The sequence below is a fragment of the Mycteria americana genome, chromosome 1 (assembly GCF_035582795.1).
Source record: "Mycteria americana isolate JAX WOST 10 ecotype Jacksonville Zoo and Gardens chromosome 1, USCA_MyAme_1.0, whole genome shotgun sequence".
NCBI lineage: Eukaryota > Metazoa > Chordata > Aves > Ciconiiformes > Ciconiidae > Mycteria > Mycteria americana.
This window is the reverse complement of record NC_134365.1, coordinates 12,221,991-12,238,523: the sequence shown is the minus strand read 5'-3', so window position 1 is coordinate 12,238,523 and position 16,533 is coordinate 12,221,991. Positions and strand designations below refer to the sequence as shown.

At 40.4% G+C, this 16,533-nt stretch overlaps 1 protein-coding gene across 1 annotated transcript in view; it reads right to left on the bottom strand.

Annotated features, from left to right (window-relative positions):
- The window catches only part of SEMA3C (semaphorin 3C), a 129,453-nt gene extending 113,252 nt beyond the window's left edge, over positions 1 to 16,201 (bottom strand). Inside the window, exons 1-2 of the mRNA XM_075490802.1 lie at positions 15,844 to 16,201; positions 12,600 to 12,740 (exon numbers count right to left, since the gene is read on the bottom strand). Coding sequence (XP_075346917.1) covers positions 12,600 to 12,702 — 103 coding nt within the window. The 5' untranslated portion in view covers positions 12,703 to 12,740; positions 15,844 to 16,201. The remainder of the gene's footprint in view (positions 1 to 12,599; positions 12,741 to 15,843) is intronic.
- Positions 16,202 to 16,533: the final 332 nt, after the last annotated feature.

Sequence of the window (16,533 nt, the reverse complement as noted above, 5' to 3'; positions counted from 1 at the left end):
CCTCGTCTAGATGAGTTTCGAATACCTGGCGTGATAGACAGTCCATTGCCTCCCTGTACAACCTGTTTCAATGTCTCATTGTGCTCATGGGGGGGGGGGGAGGAAGTCCTACCATCTAAACACAATTTCTTTTGCTAAAACTTGAGACTTTTGCCTTTTGTCCTGTCACTGTGCACTTCTGAGAAGAGTCTGGCTCTGTCCTCTCTATAGTCTCCCCATCAGAGAGTTGAAGACAGCCATGAGATGCCCCTTAGCTTTCTCTTCTCCAGGCTGAAGAAACTCAGCTGTCCCATCCCCTCCTTGCCCGCCATGTGCTCCAGCACCCATAACAGCTTAGCAGCCCCTCACTGAGCTTCTTCCATTTTGCCAGCACCTCTTATGCTACGAGGGCCCCAAACTGGACACAGCAATCTCTTTCCCTGGATCTCTCCTCTCCACAAATCAAAACAAATAAATTGGCATGACTGCAGAAATCTTTAACATAAATGACACAGTAGGCCAGAACCATGCTCAATTCCTGTGTAGAAAATTAATATTTTGTCTCCTAACTGCGCCTAAAGAGAATACACACGTGTACTTTCTTCAACGTGAGAAGATCTGGTATCAGATCTGAAGTCAGCTTCAAAGGAGCTGGAGATTACCTCTAGAGCAGACACTATGGCTGAATGTTCTCATACAACGTGAGCTGGGGTGGAGCAACTTCATCCCAGCTCGTTGTGCCTGTGAGCAATCTCCACAAGACCCTTCCACCTCCTGGCAACTGCTACATCACCCCCTCACTCTCCACAGAGAAAGAGTTGCTTTCTTGAAAGGGCCTTTTAGAGAAAAGATGTCCCACAATCTGCTATTTCTCTCTCACACATTTCCACATAGGACTCATACCTATCAACCAAGAATTAGACCCACTTTGAACAAAACTCATTCCCAGCTGCTCAGCAAACAGGTTGGGGCTATCACAGACACAGAGCAGGAAAAATAAGCAGAGGGAACAGTAAACAGTGAGTGGCAACCTTGTTTATTCAGAGCGCTGTGGTTTATTGATGTTACACACAATCTCAAGTTTAGTTGATCTTAGATGTTAGATGTTTTCCCTCACATCCAACCTGACCTGAAAGGCAGTTTTCTCCAGCTGGCTAGGGAAGCTTTCAACAGCCATAAGCAAGCCATAAAACCCTCCCAATGCCATTGTCCCCTCCTGTAGAAAGAGAACAACATTAAAGCAAAGGTCCTTCACAGTCACTGTGCAGAATGAAAAGAAAAAACTCATCTGCTTGGCTGTTGGACAAGTCCAGGCAGACTTCTTTCACCTCTTTAAGTACAAAGTAAGAGAGGAACTGAGTCTACAAGGAGAAGGACAGGCTGTCTCGTAACCAGCATTCAATGCCTGACTCCAATACCAATACTAATACCAATACCAGTACCAAATACCAATAAAAATGCACTCAATAGAAGCACAAATATAATAATAATAATAACAATAATAATAATAATGGAGAGGGAGCTCATCACTGTATGGCTGTGCTGGATGTATCTGAAGGGCTCTTACGAGGGAAAGTTCTTTGGCAATGACATCCTGAGAATCTGGAATGAAATGTATCTTTTTTTGAAATAGCAAATGGAAATTAAGTCATCATTTGTGGCAGATTCCTGTATCTGCAAACAAATCCAACTGAAGAAAGGTTGTTTTTAAAAAAACAAAAACATTTAATTCTATTAGATCACAGTCCCCCAACACATCTATGTAAATTACCACAGTAGGTACAAAACCTGCCCTAGTATTGATTCAGCTGGCACAACCTTGCTCTATAAAACCCTCTTCAGGGCTCCTGCATCAGGGTGGTCTGCTCTCCCCAGCTGCAGAGGAGATGCTGAATTCCTGTGCTTGCCCCTCTCCCCCGTGCCTGCTTTTATTGAAGCAGATACAGCAGCAGCTTTAACCAGTCCAGTCGCATATATACATGCAAGTCCAGCAAGACTCATGTTCTTTCTCTTCTATAAGTGCCATGCTAGTGCTTCATGAACTCACTGCTCACCTTCAGGGTGCTGGGGTGGGAGGAAGAATTCATCAGCCAAGGAAGCACATACTGTGCAAGCAAAGATTCTCCCGTGTCTTGAAGGAAAAGATAAAAAGATAAAAGCCTGTTGTTTGTTGGACCTGGCTAGTGGGCCAAACCATGCTGGCCAAGTTTGTAAGTCCTCTCCTTGCTTCACTTTCTGAACACTGTTAGTGCAGATATTGGTATACCTGAGCACATCTGAAAGTTTCAAATTATTTTTGCAATCTTATGCAGTTTTGCCACTTTAGGAACAGACTTTTTCATCTGCCTGTGTAAACTTAAAAACATGTTTACCTGAGATCAGGAAATAGTAGAGAGGGAGTCTGAAGAAACATCCAATGAAATAAAAATCACTGACATTTGATTATTCTTCCTCTCTACTTTTGAATATTATGTTTGAAAAAGTCTTACGTTTGCAAGTATCCATAAGAAAAACAAGGTTTCTACTGCAGAAATGAATGGCTGACACCCTTCTCATTTCAAAGCAACTTATCAAAGCTATAAAGATAAGTTATTAAATCAGAGGTAATAGCTTTACAGGCATATTCATTTTCATATTTTATAGCCATGTATGCACGGCTTTATTTCCCTAATGCAAACCACAATAAAACACCTCATGAGGGCTTTAGACTCTTTTGTCTTTGCTGTAGGTTTGTCTGCTTTAGGAAAAAAAAATAAAATGATGGTGCATTATTTTCAACAGTGGCAGGAAGTGGGTTTTTAGCCGAATCAGCTTAAAAAATTCCAGCTGTGTTCACGTTGAAGCCATCGAAAAGTCTAAGCCTGGGATCAGCTCTCCATGCCAACTAAATCCTTTTCAGGCCTCAAAAAGTAAATTTTTGAAAAAATGCCAAGCCTCTCCTTGAAAATAACATCTTAATTGGTTGATATTGAAAAACCAGAAAGTGCCATTCTGAAGATGCAAGTGCTCACATTTTTGTACACTAATTTGATATCGTGCCTTGTAAGAGCACTCAACATATTAACGCAGAGACTATCTCAGAAAACTGCAATGACAGACATGCAGGCTGGTTATTTCAGACACGGAGGAATTTCTAAGAACTGTAGAAACGTGTTACGAACTATCCTGTGCCATTAAAATGCACCAGAAAGGCCAAAGAAGTGTGTGACAGTGTCTGCCCCAAGGAAAACACCGTGTTTTGTTCCCCGGCTGGCTGGGGCTCAGTAGAAGATAAGGAAACTCCACTCTTGCCGTCTTCTGAGAAACAGTAGCTGTTTTCAAGGTGTTTCTGTATCAGTTTTAGGTTCACACCTAGTAAAATGTTTGGGATCAAAAAGCAGAAAACACAGGTGTACATATTGATGTATGTATGATACAGTGTTTTAAATACACATGCCTTTTTGCATTAAAAATATATTACTGCAGGATTATGAATACTACTATCCTACTATCTTTCCCTCTTTGTTTCCTGTTACACTATTAATTTTTGTGTGCATATATACCATGATATTTATCTTTACCTTCTGCTCTTCAAACCTTTGCATTCTTGGTCTGTTACATGAGAAGGAAAGAAAACGAATCTCGTCATTCCCAGCCATTGAACTGAATGAGCGATCGGACACTTGCCTCACATATTTCCCTTATCCCTGTAAATCTAACTCTGCGGCTCCTTTAAGCTGGGAGACGGAGAGATATAGCCTGATTTATACAGATGTTAAAAGAAGCCAAATATTTGCCCAATTTAATTGATTCTGAGCTGACAGAAATTGATTTATTCTGCATAACTCAAAGCTTTTAAAAGCAAATGTATTTTTCATTAAGAATGGTAAAAGGAAATGGTATTAAGCAAAAGGAAAAAAATACAACAAACAACAACAAATGATCAGAAAAACAGGTGACTGAGAAAGCCTATTACTCTCGGGGAAGGATTTACAAGACCTTGTTTTTTTCAGTTGCATTTGCAAAGCAATATAGGAACTATGAAAGTGCAAAGGAAGTACTAAAAGGAGACAAGAGTTGAGACAATAGTTGAAAGTGAATTTTAATATGTCACACATTTACTGTGTAACTCTAAAGCAAAGTCCTTTTTCTTCATTTCAGAGTGCCAGTCTGACCCTCTTAATGGCTGAAAGTGATGCCTTTAATTAAAGAATTTGGCTTCAGCTTAATTTTGGTTGGGGTTTTTTTGGTTTGGTTTTTTTTTTTTTTAATAAAATTAACTGCCAAGACACATTTTTTTTCCATTAAGCAACTTGGCAATCCAGGGTGATTGTGATGTCTCCTCATCCACATTCTAGAAGATAATTTTGGTGAGGCAATAATTTATCCCAGAGCAGTGAGTAAGATTAAGCAGAACAGTTCAAAGTCTGGGTATTCATTCCAAACTATTTTTAAATGTTGTCTTTCACAAAATCATATTTGCATTTGAAATTTGTACTAGAAGTAAAAACTTCTCATAAAAATAGGGTGTGTTTTATATGAAGTATTTACTTACAGCCCCCAAATAAAAATTAAAAAAAAAAAAAAGCAAAAACAAAACCATTCTTCCTTCCCCAGGATTACCGATGTCATTAAAAATGTCATATCACACTCCTGAGATGGTGGCCAAATTAAGAATTGGCCAAATTAAGAGCTCAGCCCTGAAAGGTGCCTATAGACCAAGCTCTAAGCTCGTGATGATTTGAGGGCATTCACACACCAGGTCTGAAATTCACTTTCTCTCCCTAACAACACACAGAGTTCCTAATAGATCCTGCATTTCTTGGCACTCCCTGATTGAACCTACTGGAGTTGTGTACTGGTGAAATGCTGTTCCAGAGCTTTTTCTATCATGATGGTTTGATGGGCCGTTCCAGAAAACAAAGTTTTTTTTCAGATAATGATGAAATACCATGGACTACAGTGTCTTGTAGATAAGACGTAAGATGGTAGCAGGACATTTCTTCAAAATGTCTCCTGTTTGTATCACTGTCTTGGAATATAAAATAATTATTTTAAGATCATTAGTCAAAATATTTATATTCTAAAAATAACCTAGGTATAATCTGGGTATTAATTGTGGTAACTGAGGAGTCTTTGTAGCACTCACTTGCATAACTGATTTGCTGGGTGAGAGTACCAGTTGGGAATATCCCAAATACTAGCTGCTGTACAAAGGGACAGGAAACAATCTCCATCAGCCTTATCCACACAATAAGCAAGAGACTTTTCCTCAAGTAGGGAGAGTTAGCCTTATATTCACAAGGATAAGAAGAAAAACTAAATTCTCTAAAGGACATGATGGCCCCAGCTCCAGAGTGGTTTCATGGGAGAGGCAAAGCTGTCACTCCTTATCTTCCTTCCGCTGTGATACCAGAGTCTCAGCTTCAGCAAACCAGTAAGCAGGATTTCTGCTTCCAGGAAGAAGCCATACCAATGGTAGATGAAATAATGATGCAAATGCAATTGTACCAAGTTTGCATTGAATAAGGATGGAGGTATGAAGGGAAGGGAGGAAGCTCGGACGGTGTAAACCCTCCATTAATCACCATCGTTCGCTTCATTACTGGAAACACACACTTATCTTGATTTGCACACTTCACAGTAAGACAGATCATCCAACATCACACTGATTCATGCAGGTAATGGAGTATTTTTCACTCATCAGTTGCATCCCCGAGACCCCAACTCTGTAATCGGATGAACAGGGGAAAACACACAGCCTTCTTTTAACCTGGTGTCTGCTGCAGCCATTGCCATCTGCATGTAAGATGAGATGAGAAGGCAGACTGTGAATCAGCAAACTGTGCCCCTATGCCAAAGGCCTTTCCCTGAGAAAGAGTGCCTAGTCTTTTTATTAAGGAGTGTTATTGAGAACACTGAAAAGTCAGCACCAAAAAGAACAAAATATACATGTTGAAGAAACGGCCAGTTCAAATGACAGGATAAGGTCTTGGCCTATGTATTTATTCGCGGCAGGATCTCAGTCAATGCACTTCAATAAAATGAGTAATTATTGTGAGTCACGTCACTAATTACATCTGATACACAAAAAGGCTTGTACAGCACCACATATCAAAGCTCACTGTGAACTCATCCAGTATGGAAATGGCTCACAGAGAAGCTCTTGTTATTGGTACTCGAGCAGTCCTGAACAAGATAGGGTATTAGAAATGTCTATGACATTTTCCTCTCATCACATTTTTTTAAACATAAAAGAAGATGTGTTGTACAATAATGGCAATATAACTGCCTGTGTAGGGACTTCAGCATTTGCCTTGGACAAGCAGCACAAGGGAGAATTGTAATGAGAGAGCAGTGGAATTGACCAAGATAAGCTGCTTTCTTCTATGACAAGTAGAGAGAGCTAAGATGTGTCGAATCTGTCAAAATGTTCTCAGATAAAGTTTGATTTTTCCATACCAAAATAAAATTTAAAAAAAAGAGATGGTTCAGATACAGGTCAAATTGACTGAGTTGGGGAACAGAGATTAAAGGAAGTAAGTCATCTCTCACATAACAGATCTACTTTTTATCATGCAAGGAACACTCAAGTCTTCTCAAACTTTTTAAAATTTGGAGGAGTTCTTCATCCAAAAGTAGCATTAAAATTATAAGCCTTTCTCCTAAATTTGGGGCCTGATAATCATCTACCTTGAAGACCATGTACTTATTTGTGCTTTCCTATGAGGGTACCTCTTGTAGTAACTTCAGAGAATAAAGAACTGGACCAAACAATGCCTGTGACTTCAGCTTTATTGCATGATCATTTTCAGAACTGAAGTCACGGCACACAGCACAATCTAACTTTAAATACAGAAAAAATACGTGAAATTGTCTTCCCCCGTACACTCATGTCAACAATAATGACAGTGAAGCCAAGTCAGTGACACTGCCACTGAACAAGAGTGAGTGTGGAAATAAGCAGATTCAATGTCATTTGGCATGTGGGACCTCTAGCCATGGAACTCTAGAAAGAATATTGAGCTTTGTACATAATGCTTCTTTTAATATCTGTTTGAAATTTTTCTTTTTTCATTTAACTCACAGCCTATTCAAGTAATTCAATTTCTATGCAAGTTAAGATTTCACACTCAGAGAATCACAGAATCCTATAGGTTGGAAAAGACCTTTAAGATCATTGAGTCCAACCGTAAACCTAACATTACCAAGACCACCACTATACCATGTCCCTAAGCACCTCATCCAAACGTCTTTTAAATACTTCCAGGGATGGCGACTCAACCACTTCCCTGGGCAGCCTCTTCCAATGCTTGACAACCCTTTCCGTGAAGAAATTTGTCCTAATATCCAATCTAAACCTCCCCTGGTGCAACTTGAGGCCATTTCCTCTTGTTCTATCACTTGTTACCTGGGAGAAGAGACCGACCCCCACCTCTCTACAACCTCCTTTCAGGTAGTTGTAGAGAGCGATACAGAGAAAAAAGAAAAGGCAAAGCAAGAAAAAAATTCCATATACAGAGAAGATAAAGTCTAAAAGTGACCCCCAAAGACTTCAATTTGTAAATTAGATATCTGTCCTTAAGAACAACCAAAGTTATCAATTCAACCAAATGCAAAAATAACTTCACTACTAAAGATAAGAAAGAATTTTATTTTTAGTTGGCAGTATTCAAAAGTGAGTTAAGTTTTTAGATCTCCAGTGTGAGACAATTGAAGGGGAAGAATTTTCACATGGTTAATGTTCAATAAATTAGTACTATTTAAGATCCATGAAGCTGTGAAAGCCACAAATCACTTACTTTTGAGAAAATCTGACCCAGAATTTGCTGAAAATTATGCAACTATATAAACACTCAAGATATTTCTGTATGAGTTCTGCATATAAACAAAAATAAAACCATTGTTCTGTTTTCTCTCTCTCTTTTTCTTTTCTCTTTTTTTTCCTTTACTTTTTTTTTTTTTTTAAAGGCTTTACCTCTACTTCATTTTGCAAGTAGCTTTCATTCCATGGACACCACCAACGAGCCAATCAACTGTTTGAGCATAAACCGTTGCCTACTAGACTGTCATCAGCACAAAATCCCCCAAATAATAAATGAACTTTTTATTAACTGTGGTAACATTAACATTACAATGAGGGATTGTTTAAAAACAAGTTGTACTGCTGTTGCTCAAGAGCTCAAAGAAAATGGTTCTCAGTTCCTTTATTTTTCCTTGAGGGTAACCACAGGGGTTGCATTAAATCTTTTAAAATATGTTGACAGTTGAATAAGTGCTGCTGTTGCTCTGGTGACATTTTATGCTTTTTAATTGTCATTAATGAAGCTGACTGATACTTTCTTAAAAGTGCTTTACGTGTTCTAGTAATTTTATGACAAAAAGAGGAACAAAACTGTCTGCAAATTAGCCTTGATCCACTTCTCATACGGAATTTTCACTGGAGATAATGGGAGAATCTGTATGGGAAATATCTGCTTGACCAGACATTTTAGGTAGGAATGCATGAAATGTTCCCAGTAAATTGTGAAATTATCACTTGCTTGTGCATCTCCATATAAATTCAAAGCTCAAACAAATCTTGTTTGAGTGTATTTTCAAAAATACGTACTGGAACTGCTTTGACTGATTCAGAATCTCATGTTAAAATGGTATGGCCCAACATTTTAAGGTTGCAATAAAATCCAAAATGTAAATGCGAGCTGAAGTGAAATGAAAGTCTGACACTACCCTGGCGTCTAGTAACTCCTTTCTTATTTTGATAATACTCCCACTGGATTTGGGAAAGGTTTTGCCCCTGTAGAGACTGAAGGATACAGCTCCCAATTATCTGTTCAGGAACGTGCAGTAACAAGGAGGAATGCATGCAGCTTGAGAAACAGCAGGCACTATACTTGATAGTTCATAAACAGATAAGGTAACTCTTTTGCTATGGGGAAAAAATAAACTGTGGTGCTTTAAATTATGATGGGTGATTTAAGCAGATTAAGGAAGATCTGTTCTGGGGACAAGGAGCCAGAAGAGGTAGGAGGAGGGGGGGATGGTACCCTAATAGTGTAGGGAGAGGTGTCGAGCCCTTTGCTTCCCCCATCCCAGGTTCCCTTGCTCTCACATGCTCATGGTAGCACAGCAGAGGAGTCCCCAACACTACTGCAGCTGCTGCACCACAGCCTTCACATCTTTGCAATTTCAGAATCAGAAGAAGCTGGAGCCACCTTTCTTTCTTCATCTGCAGCAGCTCTTCAAGTGCAGGTGTACAAATACTGATGGTGCGAGCCATCACATTTGAACAGGACAATTAGGTTATGACAAACCATCCCAAGCAAACTGAGAACCCCTTCGCCTGATTCTCCGTAGGCCTAGTGCCATGTATAACCACGTATACCTGTGCAAAGCGTGCAGTTCAGCTCCAGCCTGTCCTTTCCTTTCAACCGAGTAAATGGCTATACAAGGTGTAAAGCAATAGAAATTGGGCCTCGGGGTTCTGTACGGCACTGCAATTTTCAAGCCACTCAGGGCGCAGACAGCAGCAAGTTCCACACTCACGTCAGGCGCATATTTAACAATCTCAGCTAAGTCATGAACTACATTTTAATTAGACAAGGGGCCAGGCTTTTGATTTCAAAAATAGAAATTAGGGTTGCAGTACTTCATCCATTGAAGTTAATTGCAAAATCCCTATTATCAGGCTCTTGAGGTATTACCCAGGCTTACTTTTTAATTACATTTGATTCTTAATGAAGTAGATGGCAAAGAGAAAAGCAGCCCATGATTCAAACGATTCGCATTTTTATCTTTCCTGATGAACAACAGAATAGGTCAAGATACTTGCTGAATTTTCCCATGAGAAATGCTGTGATGTGAATAAGCTCAATTGACTTGATCCTGAAGGAGCAGGTTAACTTTGAAAAGCATCACTCATTTTCTCCTCCTGTATACATTCTACCCCCAAAACTTATGCAATGTAATTATAGACACCAAGCCAAATCCAACTGAGAACTTGAAAAATATCATTTAAGTATCCTAAGCTTGAATGACTTGTCTTTATTGTCTAATGTCATTTAAAACATAAGGAGTCCTAATTATAGTTTTATTTTCAAATGATGCACTTCAAAAGAGTGACAATTCTCCATAAAAACTGACAACTTCTCAGGGCATGGAGACAGCCAATAACTTAGTATTTCTACATGATTTAAAACCAATAAGCTATGAAGCAACTTATGCAGAAAGAGTATGTTGTGCAAGACAAAGACCTGGCAAGAGAACAATCCAAAGTTTCACCTTTTTCTCTTATATCAGTACCCATGTAAATAAATGAAGATTTATAGAAGAGACATTCATACTACAGGTGGGGCTATTACTTTGTTATACACAACAACCTGCAAACTCTTTTCACATAATGAAAGTTGTTTCTTACCATCTGGAAATCGGGCTTAAAAATAAAATTACTGTTTTTATACTGTATGAAAACCTCAGCCCTTGATTTCAGACATTACTTTTCATATTCTAAAATGCATAATTATGACTTTGAAAGATCCATTTAAAAAAATCAAGGACTTTAAAATGCAATTTTTTTTTAAAGGTTGAATGTTGAGATAAGTATTAGAGAAGGTAAAATGTCCATTTTAAGAGAATCACATAGTATTGCAAGGCTCTGGTGCCACTTACTTTCCCCTAACTTTCACTGAGGCTAGACACTCTGTTTTACCCATTCAAAGCATCACTTTAAAAATCAAGGAGAGGACACAAGACATGCAACTACCGTAGATGACGTTGCAGAAGCGAGCTGTAATCGAGGCAGCCCAGCAGGGTTACAGTCAGGAACCAGAGAGCTGAGGCTGTGGCCCCAGGGCTGGCGCAGGGTGCCAGAGCTCTTGGGGCCCAAGAACCTCACCAGAGGAAGGGGTCACTGTGACATAAAGCTGTCGTAACCCCTTTTAAAGGAAGGAGGGACAACCTCCTTTCAGAGAGGGACAGAGAAACTAAGGTTTCAATTCACCCAGCCATTATTTTTTCTAAATCCCTAGGTTTGGGGGGTTTTGCCCTACGGGTGGTTCTGTGTTTCAGACTTGCCGGATACTCGTGATGAGCCAAGGAACAAAACACAAATCTCTTGAGTCCAGGTTAAAGACATTTGCCCCTCATTATGATTCTCCCCCATTCACAAGGCTGAATACTGCAAGACCTGAACACTTCCTACTTCATGCTCATACCAGAGATGAGGGGAAGCCCAGATTACTTTCAAGGCCACCACGGACATGATGTGGAAATCTGAATCAGCCTGTTTTGCGTAACTCGGACAAACCTGCAGGTGCAACACGCAACCACAGCCAAACTTGCTTCTGCGTTGAGTTGTGCTGAATCAGTACCATCTACATTAAGTCAGCGTTACTTAAGCAAGGAAAAGAAATTCCCACCCACTTCTTCATTTGGCAGTTCCCTCCTGGAATGCAATTTCTACTATTGCTTTTACTGGAACCATGCCAATTTACACCTATTAAGTGTTGCGCTCACAAGTTTAGGACCCTATACTCTATGATACACAATATCTTGTAATTGTTCAGTCTGCTGGTTGGTATTTGTGGAAGGTCTAACTTGGCAGGGGTCCTTCCACACATCTCTCAGACTCAAGACTACATAGTTATGATCATTGCAGCAAATAGCAGTTTGAGATACTTACTAGCTACAATTATTTTTAAAGTGATTCTTTAAAGACTTTAAAGGCTGTGTGCTTTAAAGCACACAGAATATTCCCATGGCAGGACATCCCTGCACTGGTGAACCATACAAACCATCCTAAAGCAGGCAGTATCGGTGCAGGAAGTAGCAAGTCCTCATGCCTCAAAGACAATTGCAGAAAAGGCAGAGGGCTGAAGAAAACCAATGCCCCTATTATTTAGTGACAGACAATTTCTGTTCAAATTTAACAGAACTGGTAAGCCCAAAGAACACACATATTCTGAAGTAGTGGCTAAAATCAGCATTTAAGACAGGGATTAATACAGGAAGAATAACCTACCTTACTATTAAAGTAATACTGAGGTAATTGCAGTAATAAGGTACTGTTCATCACTTCAGAAGTAAATGCAGCTTTCTTTTGAAAAATAATAATTTTGATTGCTTGTTTAGAGTATGCAGGCATAAGAGATTGCTCTGTACATCCGACACATTGTACCAAGTGCGCAAGGAATGATATTTTGTCAAAGGACTCTGTGTCTTGCTAACTATCTTGGTAAACCTTCAGGCAGCCTGATTTTCAGAGTATAAAGTGTCTCAGTTGGGCACCGAATGAAAGCAACTCAAATCATTAATAACTTCCACTACATGCCATGTGTCTCACGTGCTATCATCTTTCCAAAACAAAGTTAAGGATAAGAAATAAAACCTTTAGTTGTTAGTAAGTCATAATAACTTTTAACATAAAGAGAAAGTATTCTTAATAATGTACCTATAGCTATAGTAGCAATGAACTTCAGGTAAAAATCAAATTTAGGCTGACCGGTACCTCAGCAACACAAACCAAAAATAATCATTGTGGATGCAGATCAAAAAGCCAGTTTCTACTCAGTTATTGAATTTAAGGGCAAGAAGAAAATGTTCAATCATAACATTTGCTTAAGAATGTTTATCTTCTTTCTTACCATTGAATGTTAAAAACACTCTTGCTTGAGGCTGGGAAGATCCTTTTACACTGCTAAAGTAAATAAATATCCCAATCAACACGTGCAGTGCAAGAAATGCCATCTCTTCAGATTTGCAACTTAATATCCAAGAGACAAAACCTGAAAGACAGAGATATCACATTACTGTTGTTATACAATTTTGTGGAACAAAAACAACATTACAGAAAGGTCTGTGTTAGAAAGCTCTTCCAGCTGAAGCCATAATATATGATAACGTGAAGGAGGTACAGCACTTCTGTTTTTCCTTTGCAGATCCGAAAATGGTTTTCTCCAGCAGTCTTCTGTGCTGGCACAAAAGGAGCTCTCTGCCTGTTAGTATGAACCTACACAGCCTGAGTTTTGGCAGACTACAGCATTAGATTCAGTTTATTTAAATAAGGACAATTCCACCTGCTGGAAAAATAATTATACTAAATGTCAAGGCAGAGCAAAGCAAGGACAGGAGATAAAGTTTCACGAATAAAAAGCTGGCTGATATTTTTAGACAGCTCTCCTTACTTTACATCATATTTGATCTCCCTCTCCTCTTTGGAGGAGGGGAAGGTTTGGGTTGTTGTTTGGTTGGTTGGTTTGTTTTCTTTTCTTTTAACATTTGAAATCAAAGGTGCTTGGAAATGAGCTTTAAATTTTAGTAAGTTGAGTTCTCTAATAGCCCTCTAGATCTTCTTTTAATATGAAATCCTGATTATGTACATCACTAATTTCAAAACCATTGAAACCAAAAGTATTTCAACACGCTTGAAACCGTTAGTCAACATTCGCTTTTTGGGCTAGCCCCTTTTGGGATACTTACCTGCTCTCATAGACTTCTACAGAGCACTAAGAATGCCCAGCGTTGGACAGTGCATTACACTTGATACTTCTGCTACACTTCCAGCACATCTGCTGAATCTACATTCATTTTATAGGGCTGAGCTGCTGAGAAGACTGAGTTCCTCAGAGAATCAGAAAACATCCCCAAACAAGTCTGCATCTTTTCTTAGCTCAGGAAGGGCTGGAGCTCACTGGAATCTGTGGCACTTTCCTATCAATTCCAATGGGCTTTGGACCAGACCCATAAAACGCAGCAGACATTAGAAGCTGAATATTGCATATCTATAATGCTCCTAAACTGCATCTCTCCAAAAATTGTGAAGTCCAAATTTCATTTCGCCTATAACAATAACTTTGTTCTTCAGCTCAGCTGCAAAAGTGAGAATAAAACACACCCTCATTTTAGGCCCATTCTACTTCCCTGCTTATATATATATCTTTTCTTTTTGGCATCAACAGCTCTTCTACTAGACGCCACTTATTGGTTAAAGAGGCGATATATTTGATTTTATGGTAACTGTAAGCACTTTGAAGGATACAACCCCTTCAGCTAGAAGACAGTATTAAAGGCTATACATTTATTCCATGAAGAGTTTTGTTGCCTGTGCAATCATCTTACACTTCTTTACCTCAGCTCTGCTCTAGTACTACAGTCCCTCCAGTGGAAGCCCGTATTTCTACGTGCTTGTTCGTGCGGTCCCTCTGAGATTCACACCTGTCCTAAAAGAACCGGCTGTAACCACCACAGCATGGCAGGAACCAGCTGTCAGACAGGGATGACTTTAGGTCAACACCAATTTGGGCTGGATCCACACCACTGACTTAGCAGTAAAAGCCCCATCTCTCATTACTACCTCTGTCATTCTCCATCCACTCACTGTAAATCGTTTTGAAAGGCTTCTGTCTGCATGAGAACTTCATACTAAGTTGGGGGTGGGATGGAGAGCATGCCAGCGAGCGCACAGCTCTGTAGCCCACACTCTAAACTCTCCTTCTTGATTTGCTCCGGAGTACTGAGAAATGCATGAAGATCAAGTAATGCTACAACTCTGCTAATTGACAAAAACACCAGTGTCAGAAATTTGCCAGCTACAGATCTGGTCTACAGGCGAATCATACCCATTCTGGCCCAGTTCCAAATTATCTCTAAGGGTCTGCTAACTAATAAAATGATAGTTGCAGAGTTTTCACCAGGAATAATTTCTAAACAGGCTGCAGAAACACTAGTATTAATGCTGCTTTGTAGACTTTGAATTTAAAACCTTGTTACCAGCCCATGGGATATCCTTTAAGTTACCCCTCTTCTAAGAGAGAAATGCCATTAAATCCTGATAAAATTTCTTTGCCAGGCCAAAACAAATAGCCAATCATACTGAACATGTGATTTAACAGATGCAATGGGATTAGCATTTTACAGTAGTAGCACTATGCTTTACTTGCAATAGAGATAAAAAGTCAAAGAGGAACAAGTGTGTGGCTTTCTCTCTTCCCTTAAATGATACGGTAGGAAATAATAATTAAAAAACCCTTTCAGCACTCTTTCCCTCCCACTCTCATGCCTCCTGCCAGTTCTAGTGCAATCAGTTACAGGAGTGAAACATTGCTACATTTCATTGCTCAAATTGCAGATCTTCACTGTTAACACAGAATTGACGGGCAAATACAAGATTCAAATTCTGAGCTGCATGGTTCCTACCCAGCTGTTAGACACATAAATAACACATTAATATGGCGCCAAAAAGGTACCTCAGGGTGTCTGACATGCAAGTTACCTAATGGAAATAGGTTTAATTTCAGAGATTCACATACCTGGTAACTGAACACAAACTCATTGCAGGTTAGGATCTCAGTTTGGGCTTATATCCCAGTTCTGAATTTATCTCAGTAAGTCATGATACTATATTCAGCATGTCCTGTGCACATGATCTCTGCTGACAACCCACAGACCTAAAACCTTGCAAGTACTTTTAAAGAATCTTTTAGGACAGGCAAAAAGCAATGTCTAATTACATTTCTGCTCTTATACCCTATTCTAACTGTAAACAAACCGGCAAACCACTACTAAAGTGAAGCGGTGAAGTTTTCCTGCCACGGAGGTCACTTTCAGCATGCTGTATTCCTTTTGGAAAGTATTATATAGCTTTGCTGTAAAGTGCTGTGCAGGTGTCATCTGCTACAGGCTGAGTCCTACTCTTAAATCCTGTAAGGAAAATCATTCAGCAAAAGAAAGGAAAGAAAGAAAGGGGGGAAAAAAGAAAAAAAGCCAAACACAGACTATGCTAAGCTGGAAAATATTGCTTTAACTCTCTGTGAACAGTAGGAAAATTCAACCATCAAACACATTTCACATCTATTACAGGAAAGAAAGAGAACTTTCAATTATGCTTACCCAGCTATTGGAGGAACCAGTAACACAGATTTCTAGCTGGTTTCTATCAGTTTATGGACTCCACTCCTGTTACCAGAACATTTTAATTCCAAACCTGGCTCATTGTGGGGGGGGAAATAAAAAAATAAAGAAAAGTCTCTCTTCCCGGTGGCTGCAAAGGTACTGCCGGCTCCTTTGTAAAATAATCCTTACAGCTGGACTCCTAAGGCACCAGGAGCGCTTCTCCCCAGCCCTCAATTAAGCACCTAGGAGTGAATGGAAAGTGGCCGGGCGGTGACGGTGAAGGCTTTGGTTTCCAGTTACAGGCGCTGCCCTGCCCTCGCCGCCGCCGCGCTAGCGAGGCGAGGCACCGCGGCCTCCGGTGCATCATTAACTGAGCAAATAGGGGCTGGAGCTCATAAATAATGGCGAGGCCACACCCCGCCGAGCGCGGCGGCCGCCCGGCCCGGCCCGGCCCGGCCCGCCCCAGGCGGCGCGGGGCCGCCGGCTCCGCTCGGCAGCGCGGAGCAGCCGCGGGCGCGCAGGGCGCAGCCTGCCCGCGCGGCGCTTCCCTGCGCGGGGTAGGGGGGCACAATGCAGTTACCGGCTTTTTAGGGGAACAGCCCCCCCGGCTTGGCTCCGAGGGGGGTGGGCGGCAGGTAGCCTCCGGCTCCCATCCGCGCAGCTTGCGCGCCCGCGGGGCTCGCTGGA